Below are 27024 nucleotides of genomic sequence, written 5' to 3' on the forward strand. Positions count from 1 at the left end.
GACACGTATTTTTTTATACATGCCCTAACTTATGTTTAACACCCCTTTGAAAAAAAAAACGGTATTGATAAACCCCTTAAACATGAGTTAGGGCACGTATAAAAAAATACGTGTCTCTCTTAGATTTTCGTGTTTAACAACATATTTCATGGAGAATCAAATCGGTTCCGGACAGTTGTAAAACTTCCCTTGTTAGTCTTTATTAGGAATAGCACTGTATGATTAGTGGGCGTTATTTCTGTTACACCCTGTATATTGCTTTTGCAGTATGGCTAGTAAAAATGACGAGTTTTTTTTCTACAGTATCGTATTCAATTTATTTTATTTTATCTACTCGTTATAAAATAACAATTAGATTATGTTTCAAAATTCACTGCCAGTGCTGAAAACTTATATTTATATGTTACGTGACTATAGATTTTCAACACTGGTAAATTTTGAAACATATAGCTTTAGTTTCGGTAATTTCTCGATTGTCAGCCTGTATAAATAAACTTTTGGTTTTAATAGCGTATTTAGTTGAGTAATGCGCACCAATTACAGCTTGTTGCATACTAATTCATTTGCATGTAAAAGCGTAAGTGTCTTGATTGATGAAATGCTCAGCGTGTGTATTCTCTCTACCAGACAATGCGATAAGTTATGCCGAGCGCATATATATTTTGCTGATCCAACTGCTTATGTATGATAATACAGTATTACTATGCATACGCCTTTATGTCAATTTGCGTACGACAGCCTTTAATGTGCATTGGTACGCACCGTTGCATTCGAATTCGTTATAGCAATCTGTTCTGCCGTGCATTTGATTTGATCTGTCAAATCATGAATACGTGAAATGAGCTTTTTTACGGTATTTCATTCTCTTTGACAAAGAATTAAAGGATTCCACAACTTGCAATTTAGGATAATGATTACAGGGTTGCCACAAAACTGAAAATCTCGGAAATTAGGAAATTGTCAGAAAAATTGAAAACGTTCAGAGAAATCATAGAAAAAGTCAGGCAATTTTACAAAACTATTTGGAAAATTAAATTAAAAACGTCAACAGTGTCGGCAATATTGATAGTAATTTACATTGCTATGTTAAATTGCTCTCTCAATAAAATATTTAATGGTTCCCAAATCAAGACAAAAATACATCAAATTTTGAAATAGAAATCTATTATTAAAAGTCAAGGAAAAAGTCATGGAATTTTGGGCTGAAGAATTTGTGACAATCCTGAATCATAATGGTTAGCATACACTGTTAAATCTGTATGTATTCAAATTTAATCTAATTTAAATCGCTACTGCTGCTACTCAATATATCGTTATTTTATATAATTTGACGCTATATAGTTTCAAATTTAACTATTATTTTATACTAAAATATTAGTTAAATTTGAACCTATATAGCGTTAAATTGACACTATAGATTTAAAAGTGTACATGTGTGTGGTTTTGAATTAAAATCGCTCTTAATTGATTAAGTTTGTCGATCATAATATTTATCTTATCATAATGTTAAAATATTACGATGTCATCTTTTTACGAGCGAGAGTTGCTGCCGGCACGGATCGCTTCAAGCGCTTCGAAATGCTGCGAGACGAAAATTAACGAGATGACACCTCTTGAAATACGGATGCCACTTAGCGTGTGTACGCAACGATAAAATTGACTGAAAATGGGCGTTCGTTGTCTCCTGACGAAACTGGATCTAATTCTAAACACTCGGGGTATTTAGTTGGCACCGTTTGCCTCCATTCTCCATCGACGTGTTCCTAACATATGCGTGCAATGTGTGTTCCGCGAAGGGTTGATAACACGCCACCTGGCACGTTGTTATACCACCAAATATATCACTGTAGCTAGTAATGAGAGAGTTATGTCAGCGAGAGATCGATAATCGCCTTCGCCATTTTATATCGTTATGAAGAAATTTCGTAATTTTGATGGAGATGACTTTAGAATGAAATTTCGCTTCGATAATGACGCTTTCGATACAATAATTGAAAATACCACTGCAACGTGCGCAATCTAATTTCGATTTGATAGAAAAATAATGCTTCTTCAGTCAAAATGAACATATATCTCCTTCTCGCTTAATAAACTGACGAAATATCGGATTTCCAATTCCGTATAGAGATCTATATCTGGTGCTGCACACCTCATTTTGAGATAGGCGTCAGATGTACCTAAATAGTTTCTGCAAAAAGTGACTGGAATTGAAAATTTATACTTTCCATAAAAAATGAATGTTATATATATATATTTGAAACAGTTCAATAAAAAAAAAGGTCAATATTTAAAATATTCAACAATATAATTTTATAGTTTAAATGAAAATTTTCTCTCTCATTTTATATTAATTGTTTTTTAAAAACATGTTTATTTTTACTGAAATAATCCAGGTTCTAAATTGTCGGCAATTTTTTGTATTACACTCAAATATATAATATAGAAAAGTTTGTAACTTTTCATAATTTTGTTATTTCATAAAAAATATAAGTAGATATCTATATAATATATCTTTAATGCGAATGTACATTTATTATGCTACATCATCGTACATAAAATAATTTTGCGCTTCTGAATAACTATATGTCTGGTATTATCGGTATTAATATCGATTCGTGTAGTAATAATAATATAAATTTTATTATAAATGTGCATACGTGCAATGATTAAATTATATGTTTATGTCAATCCATAATTATCTATGCTGGAAGATATATAACGTAACACACTTACGCAATTACGTCGAAATAATGCATACAGATGCATTCGTTTAATTTACCTTTTCGCAACTACGATATTTCGTGACGATATGTAAAAACATAATTTTTGTATGCCTGAGCAACGTTATACGATATCGGGCAGCAACGCGAACAACGTTCAGTCTTACCGAGAAACCCGTTTATGAATAATGTATGCAAGGGCATGCATCCCTTGCATGAAACTCGCAGTCTTTATTTTTCTCTTTTATGCGTAATCGCCAGCATATCGCGGCATGACATGCAGTCAAGTAGAAAGCAACTATATAACTAAAAATACAAAGAGTGTGTTGTGTGTTGTGTTAATGGTTCAATAATTTCTTCCGAAATTATAAACTTCCAGAAATTGCAATTTCCAAGAACTGGACCGATTATACTTAACGCGTTCAATTATACGAAATGTAACAAGGGAAAATATCTTGTTAATAAATTTAGTTACGGTATGATTTTCTCGTGGCAATTTAATTTCGACGTCGCTGACATTTTGAACGACGAAATGTTGAAGGATACGAGATATCGACATGTGTTTTCGATTTAATACATTAATTTCTCTGGTGCACGCTTCGTTTACGAGTTCGTTCGCATTCTACAAAAACTGTGAAAATTTTCGATGGGATGGTTACCTCATGAGTCCTACGGCTGCCACGAAGACTGAGCCTGTGGCTCCATTCTCGCTTCGGGAAATCCATGCCGTATTTCTCCGTGTCAACCGATCTTTTGCTTCCAGACACTGGGGAGCCCTCCGGGGCAACGAGATGCGTCGCTGTCGGTTACTTCATGTTTCTCCTGCGCAAAAAAATTCGCTACATCAAAATTCTCTCCCTATTCTACCATCACTTTTCGCCTCTGCTTCGATCGTGCTTCAAATTAATTACTCGATGCGCAACTTAACGTTCGAGGTAACGTCGTTAATAATTCGCATACCGCCGCGAGAAGAGCTTTTAGGTAGTGGGTCCTGTTAAGCTTTATGTTCTGTGTGCAATGTTGCAACGAAATATTCACAGGAATCAATGCACTTTATAATATATTCTTTATTAATAATATTCATCTACTTAATGAAAAAGTGATGGAGGTATTTAAGACGATGAAATGAGTCTTCAGGCAAACTTTTGAAAATACAAAATACAATATAAAGAATGCTAGATTATTTTCATTAAGTCTTTAGTACTGGCAATAAGCACTGAGTAACAATATACTTCTTTCTAACTTCTATGTGAGTTTTACCTTTATATAATGTTTTCAGTCTCCTTTCATCCATCTAACGGTATTATGATGCTAATATTATTTCAAAGAAATATTAAAATAGATATTTTAAAAAGATAAATATTTGCCCGTTGCGGAATTAATTGATAATTAAAGTCTAAATTTCTAAATTTATAATTAAAGTTGGAAATTTGTGTTAAATTTAACACAATTCGCGTGTCCGAAATGATCCACTCTAATTTATATGTTAATTTAACACAAGATAAATATATTAGAAAGTAACATAAATAATTAAGAAGAAAAACATAAAAAAGGTAATACTGACACAATTAAAGAAATCGTGAAAGCGTATTTTTTCAATAAAATTAATATTTATGATGTGTTGAATTAACACATACTTTATTTGTCTTAGAATTTACGGTTGAAAACACATTATTTTTATATTATTTGTTCACTTATATTCATAAATTGTATTATTTTGACATTAAGAAATAGTGAATTTAACACAAACTATTTAAATAACAATCATATTGTGTTAAATTAACACTCGAATATATTAAAAAATTCAACACAAAATTTTAACAACAACAAAATTTTAACAAGAATATGAGGACCGTTTCCAACACAAATACAAAATGTTTTTACTGTGTAATACTTAATTCAATTTTTAATTAAAAAATCAGCTACATATATTTATGTGCTGCTTTGAAATAGTTAATATAAATGCGTTTTGACAAAGATAATCTAAACAGTCATGTATGTACAAGTTTTGACAAGGAAATTTAATTTCCCGCAGACAATGTAATCGTCAGACAGGCAAAATTTCGGAACGACCTTACTCGGCGAGAAATTTCGTCTGACCTGTAACGAGCGTTTACAATGCCTATATCGCGTGTCTAGACAAATAATTTCCAGTCGTCTCTGTTTACGTTGGCCCAAGAGAGAAATTCAAACCGCGGTTGTTCTATATGAAAGAGCACTTTCTTGATATTTCTTCGTGATATATCGCATGCCATGTATAATTTACGGCTCTATAAATATTATAATATTTCGAATCGTTTTCATCTGTGACAGATTTATTTTTCGAAATAACGCTCTTCTAAAATTTCATATAAATTATATTTTTATCGAATGCAATTACAGAGAGAAAATAAAAGAAGAGGAAAGAGATCGAGAGAAAAGTCAATTAAATATTTAATTCTTCGGTACCACTTTCAAAATAGCACATCCGACTTTATTTCATTTTATATGCTATAACTTTTTTGTTAATAAAAATACATACATTGTTTTCTTACTGTTGTATTTCTTAATATCTGGCATTTCGATGAAAAAAATATATAATATATAATATAAAAAACATATAAAAAATATATTAAAAAATATATATAAAATATATAAAAAATATATTTAAAAAAATATATAAATTTCGATCGACACAAAAAGTTTTTGTATTATGACAGATACTAAGGATTTTTTATTTTTGGACACTATAATATACTTTATAAATTTAAAGGTAACTTAATTCAACTTTTTATCTATCATACAATCAAATTATCCATATACGATTTTATAAATAGACATTAATTGCTCTCAGATCTTTATATTTTTATAATAATGTACTCATTGTCTCACCGTTCTTATAGACTTTGACTTCATACTACTATAATTGCGATACTTCTGTAACGAATATTCTTACGCACAATGACTTTGTTAAATAAGGAGCCTTTTATATTGACATCTCATGACATGCGCTATATCATTGTTTTGGACTTAATATCAGCTTGTAACGACAGAATGCGATTAAGTATACATTCACTAAAAGAGTCTGTACTTATTTTTTCATCTTTTTATCTATCAGTTTTAAACCGTTTATAATTTAAATATGTATATACTTATCACTTTTATATGTTTAACATTGAGAATGACCGATCGGGCTCGGAAACGCCGTTTGTATAATATTATTTTTTGTTTAGTTCTTATTAATTATATTATATCCTTTATTTAAATATTATTTTCTTATGATTCGTAGTCCTTCTCAACTTTTATTATTAAAATATATAATAAATATGTTTATTTTTATGCAATATCTTTACACAATATTCAGTGTGTTGTATACGTACGTAACAGAAACGTGACGTCAAAGGAATAAGATCGTGTTTAATCAATAAAGTTTTAGGTTTGAAATTTGTTTTAAAATTATATTTGGTACGCGCTGGAAGCAAAATTGTCATGCGTTGCGGAAAAATATTTAATGTCATCGTTATTTTTGTTAGTCGTAATGATGGATATGCGTGGTGCGGCATTTGCGGCAATCAATATACATTAATCTCGCGGCTTGTTGTTCATAACACTGCACTTCTATCACCGACATTAGAGCCACATGACAAATATAATCATTTCGACTGTCGTCGGAGCGCGCGGCGTACTGCGAAGTTCACGAGAGCGTTGATTGGGATGCGCGCATGTGTGATATTGCAGCGGAGCAATTATTAATACCAACGATAGCCGAACTGTATTATATTATAGCGTGAGCGCGCGTAGCGGGAGATCGTGCGGGATCGATAGACGAAAGTAATTTGCCGCGTGGCTCACAAAGTTGCGGACGCTGAGTCGCGGACATAATTTATTCCGTCTATTCCATTATTCCTTTGACTTTCCATTTTTTGAACGCACTCTCTCCTATCCGGAGTAACTTCTTTTTCTGATCCCAATTGTCGCAGCGAACTTTACAGCAATTCGCACCGTAATTTTATATTCATATATGTTTGCAAAAATGACTTATAATTACTTATTTAACTTTCAAGTAAAAAAATCGTCTAAAGATACGCAAGTTGATATGAATGCTCAAAATGTTTCACAAATAATTTTATTTTTAAAGTTATATTTTTTCTAGTGTATTATGTGAAATTTACATTATAATTATACTTTTATGAGGTAGAGAAATGCAAAAATAATGAACTTTAAAACTTCTAAGACATCTGGACTTTTATTTCTCTTTTCTAGAATAAGGATATTTAGCAAACTATGCTTGGAGCACTGTGGTCATCCTATCTACTTACTTGAAAGTTAATATTAATAATAGGGTAGACCACAGAAACGTGAGGATTTTCAAAATGAAATATGAAATATGACTTAATATTAATTTACAATATATATACTCAAATAACATTCTATTATTACATAATAAGGTTGACATAAAACTGGAAATCGAAGAAAAATCAAAGAATTTTACAAAATTTTCTAAAAAATTAAAATTCTTTGCTTTAAAGAAATATACAGGGTGTTCCATTTTAAAGGATCCACTCAAATATTTCAGAAACACTACGTTAAATCGAAAAATGTTTCAGACAAAAGTTTTGTGACTTCGAGGGGGACATAAGATGGTATCATTGGTTTAACTTTGGATGGCGTTGTCAAGGTCAGGGCAAGGTCACTTTGAATTTTTTAAATGGAACTCTCATTTTTCATTATGTATTCTTGTAGCTTACTTCGAGAGCTTTCCAAAACATTATAATTAAGTTAATTTTCATTAAGTATAATACTTTTCGAGTTATAAGGCTTGAAAGTTACAGTACCGCCGACATTAGCATTATCCAAGGTGTCCGATTGACGGCTAAAACCTCTTGAATGTTCAAGATCATCACCTGGATAACATTTGTCAAGATCGAGAAATTGGAGGTTGTACTTCTTATTTTCATTTTTTCGTAGAAATGAATTTTTAGTGCAAAAATGAAAAGAAATAAGAGGAACAACCTCCAATGACCTTGATCTTGACAAATGTTATTCAGGTTGATCTTGAACATTCAAGAGGTTTTAGCTGTCGATCAGACACCTTGAGTAATGCTAATGCCGGCGGTGCCGACTATAACTTACAAGTCTTATAACTGGAAAAGTACTTAATGAAAATGAACTTAATTATAGTGTTTTGAAAAGCTCTCGAAGTGAGCTACAAGAATATGTGATGAAAACTGGGGAATTCCATTTAAAAAATTCAAAATGACCTTGCTCTGACCTTGACAACGCCACCTAAGGTCAAACTAATGGTACTATCTCATGTCCCCCTCGAAATCATAAAACTTTTGTCTGAACCATTTTTCGATTTAACGTAGTGTTTTTGAGACATTTGAGTGGATCCTTTAAAATGGGACTCTGTATACGTCACATCTACGCAATTTTAGAATACTATCAACTTAAAAATTACATATAAATAATATCAGCAACGTTAATAGTAATTTAAGTTGATTTCTCAACAAAATATTTGATGGTTTCCAATCAGGACGAACTGTAAAAAATTTTTAAGATATTGTTGAAAACCAGGGAAAATTATGAAATTTTGTCTGGAAATCAAGGAAAGTTATGGAATTTTAGGATAAGGATTAATTTATGGCAATCCTGTATAACAATAAATTAATATTTGAATTATATTTTATATTATTATTTCATTTCCATTCTATATATATTTTTTTTTTTATCCAACTTTATTATTTTATATTAAAATGTTATTATTATTGTTATTAAACTTTTTAAATGTTACCCCGAGATTCTTTTAAACGTCGCGCAAATTATTGATAGATTTCAGTTTATCCTACGATAATAAATCTCCACAATTCGCACCACAGTATCGATCTCGAGAACGTGGGTACTATTTTTGTTATTTATTATGCACAGAGCAAAATCACGCGCTTGTTTCAGCTTCCACTGGATTAATCGCACCTGCTAGGATGTTATGATGAATGAAGCGGAATTAAGGCTTCGCTCTCGCAGCGTGTCGGTCGCGAGGAATAAAAGTGCCGGCGACAGTTTGTTAGACCGAACACAGCTCAACAATAAATTAATTAACTTTCAAAGGCGCCGTTACCATCGCCGGGATCGGCGGCACGACATTGTTAAATCGAGGCTTGCGGCTCCAGAATGGCTGGCTGCTACCGTCGCGGCCAACCTCGTTAACGACGTGACACACTAATTGAGCTCGTGAATAATAATTATGATTGGTCGCGTTGAGACGTGTCCGCTCACGTCGTCACTGTTGCGTTGTCGTTGCATCGCAAACGTCTGGTTGTCTTATCGTTCCGTTCTTTAATCTACTAGACCGCGAAATCTCTTCGCGGAATAAATTATTACGTCGCCGAGATGTCGCGCACTTTATCCTACGCATAAATTATCATTATACTGACCGAGAGACCGATACCAGTGACGCAGCTTCTCCAGATGCGAGATACGTGTTGTGTTGTTCCATTTCGCAATATCAACGCATTCTCGCTTTCGACTATATTATGTCCGTTACGACGGATTTCGAAATTCAGTATATTTCGTTCATTCGCGGATTTATTCTGGAGTGCGATTAAAATTTAGCTACGTCTACATGATGTTTTTGGATGGTGTAACAAATTATTTGTTTGCAGTATTCTTCTCGCGAGTACTCATGTAGCAAATGAGCATATTACATGAAATTCGTGTAATTTAGATCTTCTCGGCAAACTAATATAATTTGTGTTGGAATAGAATTTTATTCATAATTTTAACGTATCGTGTGATACGAAAAAGATTTTAAGAGAGAATATCCGTGTTCTGACACACATCAAGTAGGTATGCTGAAATACACAAATATGAAAATGCACGATATAAAATTAAAAAATTTGACATAAACTTTGGTCCAAAGCGGACTCGATTTACTAAAACAAAAAAACAGTTGCAACATTTAAAAAACAAGAATTGACGCAAAAAAATTAATTTATTCAATAATATTTGCAAAAATACTGACAAATTATGACGTAGAAACATTTTGTGAAAAATTCATGTTCATAAATAAACCATGACACGAATCCGAGTGGTAAAAATAGGGGTGGTCACTATGAGCAATGTTACGTACATTCTTGCCCACGCTGTTACAGCATTCTGTGTCCCCCAAGAAACAATTTACAGCTACGAGGGACATTATATTACATGCGTAATTACTAATTTACACGTGGATGTAAGGTCGCTATGAAAATGGAACGCCCGTGTGTATGTATGCGTTCTAATTGGCTCCTAATCAAATAATAACTAACAAGCGTGAGGATACGTGAAACATTTTGCGTCGACGTACCTTCCGGAATTTCGATGTTAATAACACGTATACGGCGCATTTGTCTCCCGGTATCTCATCGATGGATCTTACGTTCTGATTTAATAATAGCGCTCGGCTTCCTTTTACGGAAAGGAACGTTTTCCCGTGCAAGAGAATTCCGAAAATGTCCTCGATGCAAAGTAAATTTGTTTTGCGCTCCGGAAAGCTCCGATTGATCTGGAAATCCCGAACGGGGTGGAATCGCGACGGAATTAGAACGCAAAAACTGTAACCGTTGCGCGATCGCGTGCGTATCGGGGTAGGAACTTGCAGCAGCATTTAACATCTCGGCTCGAGCTTCGTGTAACTTGTAATTTGGCGGGTTACTACGTTACAGATGGATACGGGGGAGGAGGCGAAGGGAAAACGTTTAAATCGTATGTTCGGCCTCGTGTACACGCGGCGAGATAAAATTCGCCGCTTCGCCCGTTACATGTGCTAAGCGCTACCTAACTCCCGCGTGCTCGGAACTCGCATTTATCATAATCGTGACGCCTTTATCTGTGCGGGCGGGAGCTAAGTGGAGTGGACCTGACGTGTCCGGACGAATACGCCCTGCGAGCACGAACCCGTGTCTCGATTGAGGATTAACATCGTCTAACAGGAACAGTTGTTGACCTTTGGTATCGTATCAGAACGGCGACGCACCGCGATTATGCTTAGTGATAACATCTCGGCCCACGTTTAACACACGTAATGTTACATTTACAGGTTATTGTCCATAATCTCTGTGTGTTGCGGTGTAGAAAATATTTAAATATACATCCTCTTTAAATATTACAAAAGATCGTATTATATATTTTATCATCGATAATATTTGAACAGTTTGTTGGAATTTTTTATATATATATGTGTGTGTAGATTCTGTCTTTTTTTTTTAATATCATCGGAATCGATTTCAGGATTTTCAAGATAGCGATAAATTAAATGTTGAAGAGTATCCGTATAAAAATTCATATGCAAATGTATATAAATATTGAATGTATATCATATATAATATATATAAAAATCATATGTATAACTGTATATCGTATATAAACACATTTTTTTAATTAAGAGAGTAACTAAATGTTAAATAATATTAACAATACTGAGATTGAATTGTTCTACTTTTCGATAAATTTTAATTTACTCGCTCTCTTGCTTTTGCTTCGTTCTCTCTTTCTCTTTCACTCTTTTTTTTCCTATTAGAGGTATATTATCGTATAATTTATCCGAAAGTCAATCAGTCCTAAGTTAAACAAGATTGCTATATGAATAAATCAAATAAGTAAGAAACTGTTAAATACGATCGAGATCAAATATTGGTACCTGATAATTTGTACTTAATATTTCTATAGGGGAGACCGGGACTAAGCTGGCATTTGAATGGCAAAAATATATCTTATGAATTCCCAATTTATATTATAGATAGCATCTTGTGTGTTTTCTTTACCAACGAAGCTTGGTTAGTTTAGGTGCCGCGTTGTTATATTTAAGTAATGAAACGTGTTTTCGATAGTCAAAAGTAATTTTTGAGATTTCATTTTCCGAATCACATCATTTTTTGTGTATATGGATGAAATGAAATTGCAAACACCAAAATTTTTTATTGCCATCTTGTAGTCTTATAATCACTCTATAAAACGCTAATAATCATTTGACTAAAATCGTTTATTTTGTTATTGAAAGTTGCAATTGAAAAAAAAGGTGTCCAATTAGCCCCGGTCTCCTCCTACAAATTTAAAATACATCTTTCAATTATGTAAACTGTACGATTGTTGTCGAATTTGCATTGCAATCATAAATTGATTAATCTCACAAATAAAATTGATCATTGATTTGCTATTAGTATATTAAAATATTATAAAGAATTTATATATGCTCTAAATCTGAATCAGTGGATAATCACTGCTAATTATCAGTGCTAATTATGCTACTGGTAATCAGTGAATGAAATGTGAAATCCCTAATCTAGTTAACCTTTATGTGCTCTAACTAACCTTGTTTTAGTGCATAAATCCAATACATTTATTGGAAGATTTAAAGGGAGGTTCTAGTCTAGAAGTCCAAAATTGATGTATTTTTTACCAATTTTTTTCATAAGGAAAGAAAAGAGATATCAAAATAATGCTTTTTGCATTATGTTTTTTATATTTTCACATATAAAAAAAATTTTTTATTTTTAGAAATATAGAAAATTGCGGCTGTAGCCTACGGGTGCATCAGAGCGTGCAGAGTGCGTACATGGCCAATTGGCGGGAAATCTTGACTGTAGACAGTTTATCTGAGACAAATAAACTAATTATTAAAATGTATTAAATTTGTGAGGCCATGAACAGGCCTCATTTTATTTGAAAAATTTTTTAATTTACAGAATGGCAGCCATTTGAAATTAAGTGTCAATTTTCACGAACTTTTTTTCACTTTCAATCTGTTCAAAGAAATAGTTATTTTGGAAAATTTATGGCATTTTTAGGTTCACGGCCCCATAAAAATTATCGGTTTTTCGTAGAAAAAAACTTCATGTCAATCGGATGATTGGTTGAAGCTGTATATTTCCCGCCAGTTTAAAAAACATGAATTCGAGAAAAACGCGATAAAATAAAGTTTAATTTTATGATAATGATTTTAGTTAATATTTTGCAACTTATGTTTAATCAGCGATTCCTGTTGATATAAGTCAATTTCTCTTCTGTTTGAAGAATAAATTTTGCTGTATTTGAGCCTTTCTCCTTTCGATTCTTGCTTGTTTTGCGCGTAATATCGTTAAGCTCACTTGATTTTCGACCGGTGCAAAAAATCCGGTTTAACAAGTCATAAATTGTTTTAACATTTTGAATATTACAAAATCCTTTTATAGGCATATTCTACACATTTTAGAGATGCAAAAAATGTAAAAAAAAATCGATTTTTTTGTCCTCCAAAGTAGAACCTCCCCTTAAATTAACGTGCAAATATCGATATTTTAATTGTATAATGCTCAAACTTTCTTTTTTAGTTGAATTTCACTGATTATCGAATGCCAAGTACGTCACTGGATAATCAGTGAGTATCCACTAATTCAAATTTAGAAAGTAACGTGCATAATAACGATATATAATATTTTGTATTGCTATTGAATTTTATTGTAAACTCGAAATGAATTTTTTCATTTACGCACAATTTATTTCTTTTTCATAATTAAGATAAAGAATAACATGGGACACATCGATGTCGCTTTTAAAGTTGTTAAACTTTCTCAATTCCATTATAGCAGTCGAGGATAAATGATAAATATCATTATCGGTAATAGAACGGAATGATTCGACTTTGACAGTTCCCAAATGAGTTCTGTCCGTTAGAATTCTCTGTTGGCAGCTATCGTAACGTCTAACGAAATTCAGAAATTCTCTAGCGGCACGCGATTAATTTAACAGTATTAATTTTAACGATATTGATTCAACCACTTCTCGCTTCGTCTTTCTTCCGCTTCCGCTCCAAGTTTCTCGAGTACTAAAGATATCCCTTCGGGTTTCTAGATCAAAACTCGATCTCTCTATATAACAGTTTTTATCCGGCAGTACTGATTCGATTACTTGATTAGATATATCATAAATCTGCGAATTATTTTTTAAAACGTCACGTTTTTTATTCGTTAGTTGTGATTTTAATGGTCGAACGAACGTACGTGCGTATCGCTAAAAAATTTCTCTACAGATGAGCGAAGCTTTTAAATATAGGCGAGCAGCTTCGCATATATTTCTCAGTGAAAACGAGTTTCCATTAGACAAATATACATTACGCGAAGTGTGCATGACATAATATTGTCTTCATAATTCCGATGTAATGCAAGCAAGAAGTTCGCGAACTCGGAGGATTTCGCACTCAATCATATTCATCTACGCCAACCGGATTCCCATTCGAATCTATTTGGTTAAAATTTCAGGATTTCTAATCATAAATCAATCTACAAGGACTCCTTACTATTCAAAAGAAATTTTTGGAGAAAATAGGGCAATAGAAGTCAGGCGCGGTAGTCATTGCGCAAATAATATACTGATATAACACAAACCTCTTAATTAAAAAACGCGCTTATATGTTTCGGCTCATTTTTGAGCCCTCTTCAGAGACAAATCATCTTAATATATACAATATATGCTTAATAACTACCTTATCATGGTGAGCTCCACTACACTAAAATCTCTATACAATAATTACACACCGATGAATGTTAAAAAGAAAGGAGAAGAATTATTGGAATAATCAGAGATAAGATTTTGGAAAACTTTTATAAATTTAAGCTACAATAAAAGTAAGGAAGCTCACCATGAGAATAAAACACCATATCACAAACATTACATAACAATTATTAGTTCAAAAATTAGTTTTTGATTTGTTGGCCAGTCAGTGTCAGACGAAGTATGTTACTTTTAAATTTAGTTAAAATTCTTTAAATTTAAAATTCTAAAGTTAACTTATTAAGGATTTCTTTTTTTCTAACTCAGCGTTGTGTGCTGTATGTACGATTCATTCGTTACATAAGAGCGAAGTAAAAGCCGCAAGAGAAGAACGTGTGATGCAAACAGTTTCCTCGCGGAAGCGCAGAGAGATTAATTAACGAAAGTATCTATTAAAATCGATTAAAACTTCCAACTTCCTTATGATTCTTTACAACGAGATCAATTTTCCTTGAACGCTTTAATAGAATTGCCTAGTTTTAAAACTTTGTGATCTGAATTCGTTTGCCCTTTAATCTCGTAATTTCTAATTGTGTCATTAATTTTGTTAGCTCCTTTTCAACAGATAACCGCCGATCAATAAAAGTCAATTGAGTTACCGCATCTGTGAAATTAATACCTCATTTATTTGAGTTATATAATATTACATATAAAATATAATATCGCACACATCACTAAAATAAATTTTATGCCGCATATTGTATTATTAATTCCTTTCTCTTTCGTTCTTTCTCTATTTTTAAAGATTTATTACGCTTATGTATTACATATTTTCTGATATGTACGTTATATTACCATATAAAAAAGTTAATTAATTTTCTTTAGTTAGCGCTATTCTGGCGAATTAATCGAAGTATTGATGTAACGACTATTAATTCTCGAATTTAATCCGTACGTTATATTCCGTTAAGAAAAAAGTAATTAACGTTCTTTGATTAATTAACATTCTCTGGCAATATAATCCAAGTATTGATATAACGACTATTAATTTTCGAATTGAACCGGGGCAGCCTAATGTCCTCGATTAAGTTTCACTCAGGGCTTTCCAGCTTGTCGTGGACGCAATTATATTGGGCAGGGGTGAGAGTTGGACGGGCTTTAAATGAACAATCCGAACTTTCGCACATAGTCGATAACACACTTACGAGTGAACGACCCTCGGCTGGGAGACCAAGTATCTGAAGTTATAAATAAATACCATGTGTATACGTCTCGAATCGATCTCTTCGTAACTTAAGCGACTTGAATGCCTGGTCCTACCGTTGACACATACGAGTTCATTGCCGCGGATTCGTCAGGCGTAAAATAATGGCGAAAATGAAATATTAAAAAGCTCCAATCCGCGCGTCATCCAATCGATACGTCAAGTTATCATCGTTCGTTCATATCAACACCGACTATTGGTATCAGTTGCGCGTCTCTTCGCGTTATTTATGACATATGTGCGTACAACCGTACGTTCATGCGAAACGACTATTGCTCGCAATCGAAAGCTCGTGGAGATTGACTATCCGATATGATTTGATTGGCAGCGTCAGCGAGATATTTTTATCTGTGAGTTTCGAATATTCGATCAGTCCGCAAAATTCTCCTGGTTCCAACGATCCTAGAATTTTTTTGTGACGCACTCAGAAAAGATGCAATTTAAAGAATCTTAAATAAAATATCTATCTTTTAAGATCATAACATGAATACACAACAACTAAGAAATAAAAGCTTTAAACGATCATGCTGGAACTTTAATGCTTAAATAATTTGGTGCGAATTTACTGAATTTATTAAAAAATCTTACTAAATTTCTTTGTATTGGAAAATTAAAAGTTTTATTTATTTATTCAAATATGCCGTATAAAATTCACTTATAACATTCACTTTTAGAGATTCTAATCTGCCAAATGCAATTTGTTCTAAATCGAGATGGACTTTTTCATTGCTAATTACTCTTCAAATGTTCCATATCTATTGTCTGTGTTATTACTGATACATCATTCAAATATTCGAATGTATATCTAGTTAACACTCATTTTTGGGGATTCTAATCCAGTTATCAAGATAGAATTTCTCATTGCTAATTAGTCTTTCAATGCTTCATACCTGTTATTGCTGATACAACAGTTTGCATCGTTACTGATTCCATCATTATTCGAGATTTCTAATCGAATAATCTGGCTTCACCGAACTATGCTTTGTAACAAGCCATGTGAAGTAAATTTGTGAAATTGTGTACCTATTGTACATTTATGTAAATATATACATTTATGTATATGTTTATAATAACATATACATTTTTGTATTATTATTATACATTACGTTGCTTTTTTGTCAAGAATAAAATGTACTAAAATGAAAATAACTCCATTAAAATGTTACTTGCAGAATCATGAGAAAATTTTATATTATGTCAATTTTTTTATAAATTAATAATTCAATAAAAATCAAATTGTGAATTTATGAATTATATACAAATTTAAATATTTAGATAATTTATTTGTAATTATTTCGTAGCTACACGTAGTATAATTATGCATTAAATTATTTATTCTAATTAACTTAATTACATTTAACTATATAATTATATTATCATAATTTTACATTTAACTATACAATTATATTTCATATTAAATAAAATGCATATTTTCAACAATACATCAGTAAGCTATAATTTTATCAAACTTTCCAGTGAAAGCTGATATTTAATCAAAAGCTTTACGATAATGCTAATGTACAAGACTACTCACAATCAGCGATAGAGACGAGCGGAATCAAATGAACCAGGCCGGAAATTCGCATAGGAAGTTCCGCGAACTTCCGCTATAATCAGCTGCGCGCAAAACGAACAGCTCAAAAAATCGGCGACTTGGCGCTAATCGGATTTCTGCTCGTTAAGTCGGAAAATCGCGTTATAACCCAGTTCGACGGACGCATAGTGACTGGCGCTCTACCACTTTCGGGTTTAAGAAGATCGATGGACCCGTAAACAACATTAACACGAAAGGACTGATGTGACCGTAAATTTCCGCCAAGGGTGACGTTAAGTCCCAAAATAGGAAGCTAACTGGAAGGTCCAGGATATTTCCGCATGCGACTCTCGAGCATACGAAATTCATTTTAGATGTACATTTGTTAGATGTACAAATAAATAATCCACTATTTTTTGTTAAATTCAATATTTATTGTCAAAATATATCGACATGGTTTAATTATGAAATTAATTATATTTTTTAGTGCTTTCCTTCACCTTTTAAGCAAATTATAGATTCTGGTTCAATAGAAAAACTGGTTTTTACTTGCGATTAATTTATCAAGGAGACTTACTTTTATCGTAGAGATTATTTTCATCACTTCTTATTTCTTCGACATTTCTAAATTTCTTGTCGAATGAAGCGTGCTGCGTCGACTGGAATAAATGGTAAAATCTAAAGGCTATGTCTAGTGAGTACACCGGGTGTGGTAAAATATCCTAGCCAAGTTGCAATAGTGTATCTTTGACCAATTTCACCATATGAGACGTGGCCATGAGGCTCGACCTCATATGACGAAATTGGTCAAAGACACATTATTGCAACTTGGCTGAGATATTTTACCACACCCGGTGTACGTGCTACACATAGCGCTTTTAGATTTTATCATTTGTTCCGGTCAATGCAACACGCTTTGTCTGACAATAAATTTAGAAATGTAGAAGAAAGAATATAATAAATCTTCCTGTCAAGAAGTCGGAATCTTTAACTTGTTTAAAAGGTGGAAGAAAATGTGTTGAAAAATAATAGGGATTGCTTTCATAATTAAACTATGACGATATGTTTTGATAATAAACATCGAATCTCATAAAAAATAGTGAATTAATTTGTACACCTAATAGATAGACATTTAGTAGTGCATTTTTTACTTGCAAAGTGATAGAAATTGACACCGTACTTTTTTTAACTCTAAAAACTTGGTTACTTGAAGAGGCATAGTCTTTAGATAAAGTTAAATTATGAAAATAAACTCACTCTTTCAAACGATTTATAAGTTGCGTCAAATTTAAAAACAGCTATATATTTTAATGTATATAGTATGAGGTATACACTATTTTAATATTAATTTTAATATGTACATGTGTCTAATTTTTTCTAATGTAAAATTTATGTTAATATTTAACATTAATAAAGTTAAATAGAATTAATATTTAAATAGAAATTATCCATTTTATACACCATTTAATAAAAATAAATAGAATTTTTTTCATATAAATAATTTTATATACCATTTAATAATTCATATTATGCATCATAAAACTTAGAATAAAATTCTGTCTTAATTTCTGAACTATCATTGAAAGTGAGATTTAAACTTATGATTATATGGAATAAAAAAGTAGAAAACAAGTTGAATATTCTTTCTCTGAGTACACCGAAAAGGCTATTGTATAAAATACAACGAAGGTTGTTCAACTCGGATTCTCGGGGTTTTAGAATGCGCTGGAGAGCATTGCACTTAACGCTACTAAATACGACCCGAAGATACGAGTTCCCGCCTTTCTAGCGCGGTCGACGCGGTCGAGAACCCACGATACGCTTTTGTCGTACACGAGATCGCGAGTTTAAGGCCCATTGCACATGCGAGACCACGAGGTAATCGGCCAATCGAGAGTGAGCGAGCTTATCGCGCGCAACACGTACACGTATCCGCGAACGCACACACATACGATCGGATAATAAAGAGAGAAGAGGGCTCTTTATTTCATATTCCGTTCTCGTGACCTTATTCGGGATCAACCGGTGCGAGAGAATCGCGCCGGATGAGGCGTTATTAATAATTGGGGCTTGATTAATCGAAATGAACGTTCTCGTTGTATTCCCAACGCTTGTATCGGTGTGCTGTATATGTGTGTTAATTAAATTCATTTTCAAATGAAATGTTCCGTGGAAAATAGTCATTTATATTATAAAAAAAAAGAAAACGTCTATGCATAGTACATATTCGAATTATTGAGAAGAATTAGTGATTGACTTTGCCTCAGTAAAAATTATTTTTACGTTAAAATTACTTTTTCCTCAGTAAAAAATATTATATATTTCTTTTTTTCTCTGCATATATTGGAGGATAATAATTGTCACTGAATGATGTGAAGAGATTTTTAATTGATTACTTTTTTATGAGGAGTTCAAGAACTTGTCAAATGGTCCCTTATCTTTCAGTAAAAATTACTTTTTCTCAGTAAAAAATATCATATATATCCTTGTTTTCTTTTTTCACATGTTACAATAATTATCGTCATTAAATAATTCGAAGAAATTTGTAATTAATTACTTTTTAATGAAAAGTTCAAGAACTTTCCAGGTGGCCCTTTATCTTTCAATGAAATAAGCCGAACGTTATTATACGTAATAATTTAAATAATAATCTGCAATCGAAATTTGCAGCTTGCATAACAGTAGCACGCGGGTGCACTCGGGACATGCAACAGACGAATTATCTACGTAGAATTAACTGAAACTGAGCCCCGAGGCTTGCCGTCTTTCCGACGCCGGCTTGCTCACGCGACGCTATTTTAATCTCGCTTTTGCTATTGCAAAGTCGACCGACCGACTTGCAAAAATTTCAACCTCACTCGACTGTAATTGCGGCGAGCGTCGACGTGTGATTTGTTGGCCGATAAATCGGAATCACGCGGCCCGCAGAAATCACTCGTTCCGCCTGATTGCTCGCGCGGATATCACTCGATCTGTTCCGCAACGGCAGCTTTAGAGAAAAAAAGGGGAGCAAAAAAGGAACAAGGCTACAATGGGTTTTAATAGGGCTGTCGATTGCCACGCGTCGCTTCGATAACGCTCATTTTTCGCTATTGGTAGGGAAATCGGGAGGTCAAGACAAGCGGTGATTAATGCCAGCAAGGTCGAGGATAAGAGAGAGTTTCGCTATTACGGAATAAGTAATTATTTTTTGTGTATTCATCTATCACGTTCCATTCCAATAACTCATACTCTGTGTTTAAACGTTATAAATAATGACATAATGGCTTTATGGCTCTCGGAGCGCCTTTACTTAAGTCGGTTTGCCTACTGTTTCATGCAAGTGAAATGTGAGAAGACGCGACTGGGGAAAATCTTATTCTCTTTTGTGTAGCTTCATTTACTGTACAATATTGCGTTCACGTCAGAAATTCGCTGAACGTACCGTGCAGATAACCGAATAGTTTACCGGAAAAAGTAACAGAAAAATGAATATTACAAAATCTAAAAGAAGATTTAGATATGAGAGATGACAGCTCGACCTACTTTTGCTAAAATATCCTGAAAATTCAATTATTTAAATTCTAAATCCAGTATATTATATTCTTGACGACGCGAAGACGAATGAACTGAATTTAGAGAACAAGTCAGTGGTGCAGTTTTCACCATCAGTGACATTAATACCATAAATGTTCAACGCGGTGAGCTCTTAAAGGTAAAGATTTCAATGAAATTTTATGAAGTAGTGAAGAGAGAACCTATTTTTGAAACGAAAAAATTAAATATCACTGAATGATTGAGACAATAAAATCCAGTTTAAGAAGCAAAGAGAGCAATTGATGTAAATTCTGAGCATAATTCCTATTTTATCAGAATCAGATTTATCTTCATACAAAAGGAATTAAAAGTTAAATAAAAAAGACGTGAAAATAGTCGATACCCAAATTGAACTCGCGATGGGATGTAACCAATGTAACAAATATAAACGTAATTTACTATACGCTGCATGGCGCATTTTTATAATGGAAATTTGATGGTGAATGCCGTTAAACGGATGGTTGCATCGAAAAAACATTTTTTTTATGGTAAATAAATTAACGATGAAATGCAACAGGATGCAAGACCAGAGCGTGTTTTACGACGCACCGAACGTCATCGGTTTTACGACGCGGTGATTTATTAGGCGATATACATTACGTGTACTCTACGTGTCATATATATATATATATATATATTATTTTACGCGCACTTGATTGCGGCATTGTATAATGCTAATTAAAGTCTCCATCTCCACATCATAATTAGCTAATTAATTGACACGGAAGGTCGAATCGTGATTTGCAATCGCATTCGTACGAAAATTGTGCGATGAGGTCCATTGGAGATTGATGCGCGAAATAATGTCATTCGTACCTTCGCATAATTTTGTATTTAATTGACATAAATGCAATTGAAGTGCGATCCGTTTTCCATTGTCATATTTTACAGAAAATAATGTGAATTAATAGAATGATCTGTTAATTTAGTCGTCTGCGTATTTTTCATATTTTAATCATTAAGTTAACACGTAAAAATTTAATGAAAATTATATTTGATAAACAAGCGCGCGCGTCCATGGTCTACATCGTAGCTTAGTAAAAAAATAAAATATTTTTTTAAATGATAAACCGTTACTTAGTTAAAATTTAATTAAGCTTAATGAAGCGTAGATAGATTAGCTGCGTAGCGCTACTAATTTCGGCTTACTCGCCTAAATTTAATGGTGTGTTGTTGTTTGTACACTGTTTTTAATTTCGAATATAATTTTGTTTGCTGAGTACACAATTCTCCCCTCTTCTGCATTATACATTACATGATCCGCGTATTCATCTCAGCTTCAGTTTTATTGATAAATACACCTTTAACATGTAATTTACATATAAAATAAAAGCAAATAATGTGGAATAGAGGTATAACTATAATATGAAATAGAAGCTTATTTTTTAAATAAAATAATACATTCTCTGGTAGCAATCGCTGGAAGTTGTCGTAATTGTTGCTGCATGTGCTATAACAAAGCGTTATAACAATAATTTTCTTTAATATATACGCATTTATTTATTTTTATCCTCCTGAGATATCACAGCTCCTGGAGATATCACGGCATTGTCTCAACCGTGTTCCTACAAGCTCAAAGTAAATTCTTTAATATATTCCATAAACGCTTTCAATAATGTTGCATGCATAATGTTATGCTGTTTACTTACGATTTTCAACTTCTTTATCAACGTGAAAAAATTTTGTTTAATTGTCGCATCAAGATATGCAGGTAATATGAAATACTTTAAGAACAGAAACTATGGAATATATTATAACTTTTTATTCTTTATAAAAATTTCTTTAATAGTAGTTTTACTACTCGAAATAATTTAATAATTTCGGATTTAATTTTATGATTGTTATTATCCATGCGCGATAATATTAATTTATTTTCTATGTGCCATTGTGCAATAAATTATTTATATGATAATTATATTTTGATCAGTTTACATAAATAAATAATTACGTAAAGTTTGTAATTTATTTATTAGAATTATTACTCTTAAATTTTAGGAAACACTCTATTCCTGAAATTTAGCCTGTATTTTATGTTATATCCCATTTTTAGATTGCCCTCATTTTTACAATTCTTTTTTGTTGATACTAAGATTAAACTTAAATTTCGAAGATATTCATCATTAATTATACCTTACAGTTAATATATTGCTCTCCTACATAAATTAAAAGTTTTAATATAAGTTTTTGCAGATTAATATTAATTTAAAAAAGGATATTCTTCTATATTACCTGCTTTATCCCTCCATAGAATCTCAGAAACAAATGCGCTCATTTATCAATAAAGTGAGATTCAGACAGTGAATACTTATTTCACACGGTAAAGACGGTTTTACTGAAATATCTAAAAATATAGCTGGATGTGAAAATAACTTCATCATTAAAATAATTGTAGTATAAAATAATTATACATTGTTACATCTACAGTGTCAAATTTAACCTAATGTGAGTCGCTACTGCTCCTACTTAATTACATATCGTTATTTTATACTAAAACAATGGTTATGTTTGACACTATATAGTGTCATATTTAATTATCGTTATGGTAAAAAATAATGATATATTTAGTACGAGTAGTGGCGACTCACGTTAAGTTAAATACGACACTATAGATTTAACAGTGTAGAATATAATTATATCCAATGTAGGACACTCAAACTAGTTGCTAAAATGTCAAAACTTTCCAGCATTGCTCATCACTTGAGATTTCTACGTAATTATTTTGATGATTGAACAAAATTATTTTTAAACAAATAAGGTGATTGAAAAATGTGCAATAAAAAATCGCGGTTATCAGTATGCTAAAATTTTTTTTTTAAACAAATTATATTCTTTGAATAGTTCATTAATAAGTAGACGTTTCGGCAACTTTTATGCCATCTCATAATGAGATATATATTTTCAATACTGCACTTCTATGGTCTACTTCTATGGTTTTAGAAACATTTTCATCGAGGCGTCAGCATTGCTGAGCCAGCAAAATCTGCAGTACTCAACTTGAAATAAAATTGTTTTTATATCTATATTTAGTTATTTAGCTTGTTTTGTAAAGTGATGAAATAATTAACAATTTTATATCTATATAAATGTTTAGGTACTTCAACAAATTTATTATTTCGGTGCACTAATGTATCTTTCACGGTAAAAAAAAGATTTGCCTAAAATTAAAAGAATCACTCGTGCTTACGAGACGTTCCGAACGAAGTCCGGATTACCTAAGCGATTCGAACGAGTCACGCGAGAACGATTATGCGATGATCGGCGATAAGAGAATTATTACGCTCCATGCTCTGTTTATTTGTTTGCCGATATGTACGGATCCGACGAGGGTTCCATCCAGCGCACACTAATATGGTGCAGGATGGCACAACATGCGTGATCTCCTCGTCTCGATTCGTGTTTGTCGATCCTATTTATTGAACGAATCCCCAGAGGGTGAAACGAAGTCATTCCTTGGACGTAGAAAATTAATTTTTTCGACGAGGAAAAAAAGTAAGGAAAACTAAAATCACTACTCGAGAGAGTCGATCACGTAATGCGTAGTCTCGGCGAAAGAAGTATAAAATCCAGAGAAAATAAACATCCAGATTCAATTTGGATATTGTCGAACAGCAATTGGCAAACTACGACCCGCATAATAATTATTATTATATTCTGAATTTCAATAAAAAAAATTCTCTCTTGTTCCCCATAAATATAAGAGTGTGCATAAAAACTTTTATTTTTCCTCTTAGCCCGCTAAAGTCTGAAATATTTATTATCTAGCTCTTTACGGAAAAAATTTTCTAAAGTGATAGTTTAAAGGAATTTATATATATTAATTGATTAATATATTTATACATTGCAATTACATTAATTTTAATAATCAATTAAATAATCTTATTCTATTGGATATATAGATATTATACTGCAGATATATAGATACGCTGTACTAGTAAAGTAAATATAGCAGGTTTGACATACATTACGTATTCTAGGATTAATTGTAGTGTTCCGATCTGAAATCACACACGTAGTGCAAACACGCAGCGGCCGGACGCTGGTATCTGGCATACGGAATCTCGATGGCTGTCAAACAGCGCGAATGTGCCTACATCGCGCATACTTCCATCCCTCGTTTAGGTAGACGTGACTATTCTTTAAACGCGGAAGTCGATACGCGATAAGGTTGTCTGCTCTAAGGAAGATTAACGAGCCAGCTTCAAGTCATTATCGTGTTTTCGATCGCGAGGTTGCTTAACGTTTTACACCCCGTTTAGTAACGGGTGGTGCGCTACTTAGACCGTAATGCGTTACATAGATTCATCGAACGAAATTCGCGAAGGAATCATCGATGGTTGGATTATTACCATGCAAGAATATCTTCACTTGGCGAACGCGTAATGCGAGCTCAATTAAAGAGCGTAATGCTAGATACCTGAATTACGTTTCACGATGGTGATAAACTGATAACGATATTTAATTATATTGGCGGCAACGCGTTTGCGCCTGTCGCTATCTCGTTGTGAAATTCAATCGGGCGAAACTACGATTAATTAATATTTGCAGCAGGTCGCGATTTTCCCTCGATACGGACATGTCGGTTAACCCGACTGAATTGGTGGTATTTTTGCACATCGTTAAACGACAAAATCGCAAGAAAATACCGATATGCCACTGAAGTGTCATAACGTCCGCCGACGCTCGTTGTTTTGTTAAAGCGATGAAATAATTAGCAATTTGTATTATTTAGTTGCCGTCTGTGCACGTTTTACTGCATTCGAATGTTCATTAATTTTTTATAAAACAAGTACATTATTATTTCATTTATTATCAATTACATTCGGGGGAGGCGCTATTAGCGTTATTTGTGTCATTCTATCTTTGTTTTATGTCTAATAAAGATAGAATGGTATAAATAATGTTAATAGCGTCTTCCCAAATGCACTCCAAGTAGTATTTAGTAGAAATATATATAATTTTTCTAGACCCACATCTAGTTATTGTTTAGTATTACTTTATTCTCATTAGTTGCAACAATATTGTGGACTTAATAGAATTTTATTCGTGGCTGAAGCAATTTTCCTGATAAAAATATGCGCAAGTTGCATACGCCTAGTTATTGTCTAGTATTAATAAATTGCTTTAAAATTTAATTAGGCCGCATTCGGGGAGACGCTATTAGTGCTATTTGTGTCATTCTATCTTCATCGTCTATTAGACGTGAGACAATAATAGTATTACACAAATGACGCTGACAGCGCGCTCCTTAAATCATATTTACTGCGCGGTCCATATATTGTCCATTATTCATTTATCCTGTTTTTTTGTTCTCAGTTACATCTTGATTGGGATCCTAAGTAGTTCTACTTCTCACTTATAGACAGAAGTTTATAAATTGTCTCTTTAGTAATTGCTCAAAAAGATGCATGACATTTTTACCAGAGTATACATATATATATATTCTTTTTCAAACTGAAATAATATATCATAATATAGTTCACCTATGGAATTTCCATATCAAATGACATCCACGTGAAACATCGAATAAAAAAAATCGCACTATATATCGGATAAAATTGCAGTAGGCGTTTTATTTTCTCTTTGAAACAAAATACAGGTTTATGTTTGAGTTTTGTATTGAAAAGGAGAGAAGTTAATATTTTAGCAATTGCTTCACTAAAAGGAAACGATATACTTGTTGCAACTATAAATTTGACAACTTTTGCAATTTAAGCACCTGTAACTAGTTTTACAAAGTAATAGCAATTAAAGTAGTATTGAATACTATAAATAATATATACAATAACAATATTGTAGTACTATTAATTGGTAATGAAATAGTGACTCAACTACATTGAGTAATTACTTGGACTTCATGCAAATAGATGTAACAATTACATTTTTCTAGTTTAGATAAAAAAATTTTTTTTTAATAAAGCACTATATTGTAGTAACTAATTAATTATTGCTTAGGTAACTTTAAATACATTCAAAACTTTTTCTCTAAAGTCGCTCAGCACAAACAGTACGCGGTATTATCACCAGAGGGACGTAGCGGAGTTCAGTTTCTCTATAAGAAGAAAACCACTCAGCTTACAATAAAAGACGCAGCATGGGGATTGAACTTGAAAGACAAAAATAAATAAAAAATGCATACAAAAATTTGTAACTATGACTGCATTCGAAAACGTTGCTCGGATGCCTCCGATGCATTGGATTCATCATCTGTCTTTGTTTAACATTTAATGTAGTACCATCGGAGGCATCCGAGCGACGTTTCCGAACGCAGCGTATTAGAAAGTTTTAATAAGAACAATAAAAAAAAAGTAAATTAAGTGAACTAAGAAAATATAATAATATTAATAATTTGTAATTGATTAATATTACTATCTGGTTAATGTTACTATAATTATATTTTCTTAGTTCACTTAATTCATTATTCTTATTAGAATTTTATAATGTATACA

The 27024-nt window shown here is 32.5% G+C and overlaps 1 protein-coding gene across 1 annotated transcript in view; it reads right to left on the reverse strand.

The window, feature by feature from the left end:
* The window catches only part of LOC108722120 (adenylate cyclase type 6), a 112852-nt gene extending 103858 nt beyond the window's left edge, over positions 1-8994 (reverse strand). The window contains exons 1-2 of the mRNA XM_018447061.1: positions 8818-8994; positions 3380-3542 (exon numbers count right to left, since the gene is read on the reverse strand). Of these exons, the coding sequence (XP_018302563.1) occupies positions 3380-3445 (66 nt within the window). The 5' untranslated portion in view covers positions 3446-3542; positions 8818-8994. The remainder of the gene's footprint in view (positions 1-3379; positions 3543-8817) is intronic.
* Between the last annotated feature and the right edge of the window lie 18030 nt (positions 8995-27024).

The sequence above is a fragment of the Mycetomoellerius zeteki genome, unplaced genomic scaffold (genome assembly GCF_001594055.1).
Source record: "Mycetomoellerius zeteki isolate Tzet28-1 unplaced genomic scaffold, Tzet1.0 scaffold197, whole genome shotgun sequence".
Taxonomy (NCBI): Eukaryota; Metazoa; Arthropoda; class Insecta; order Hymenoptera; family Formicidae; genus Mycetomoellerius; species Mycetomoellerius zeteki.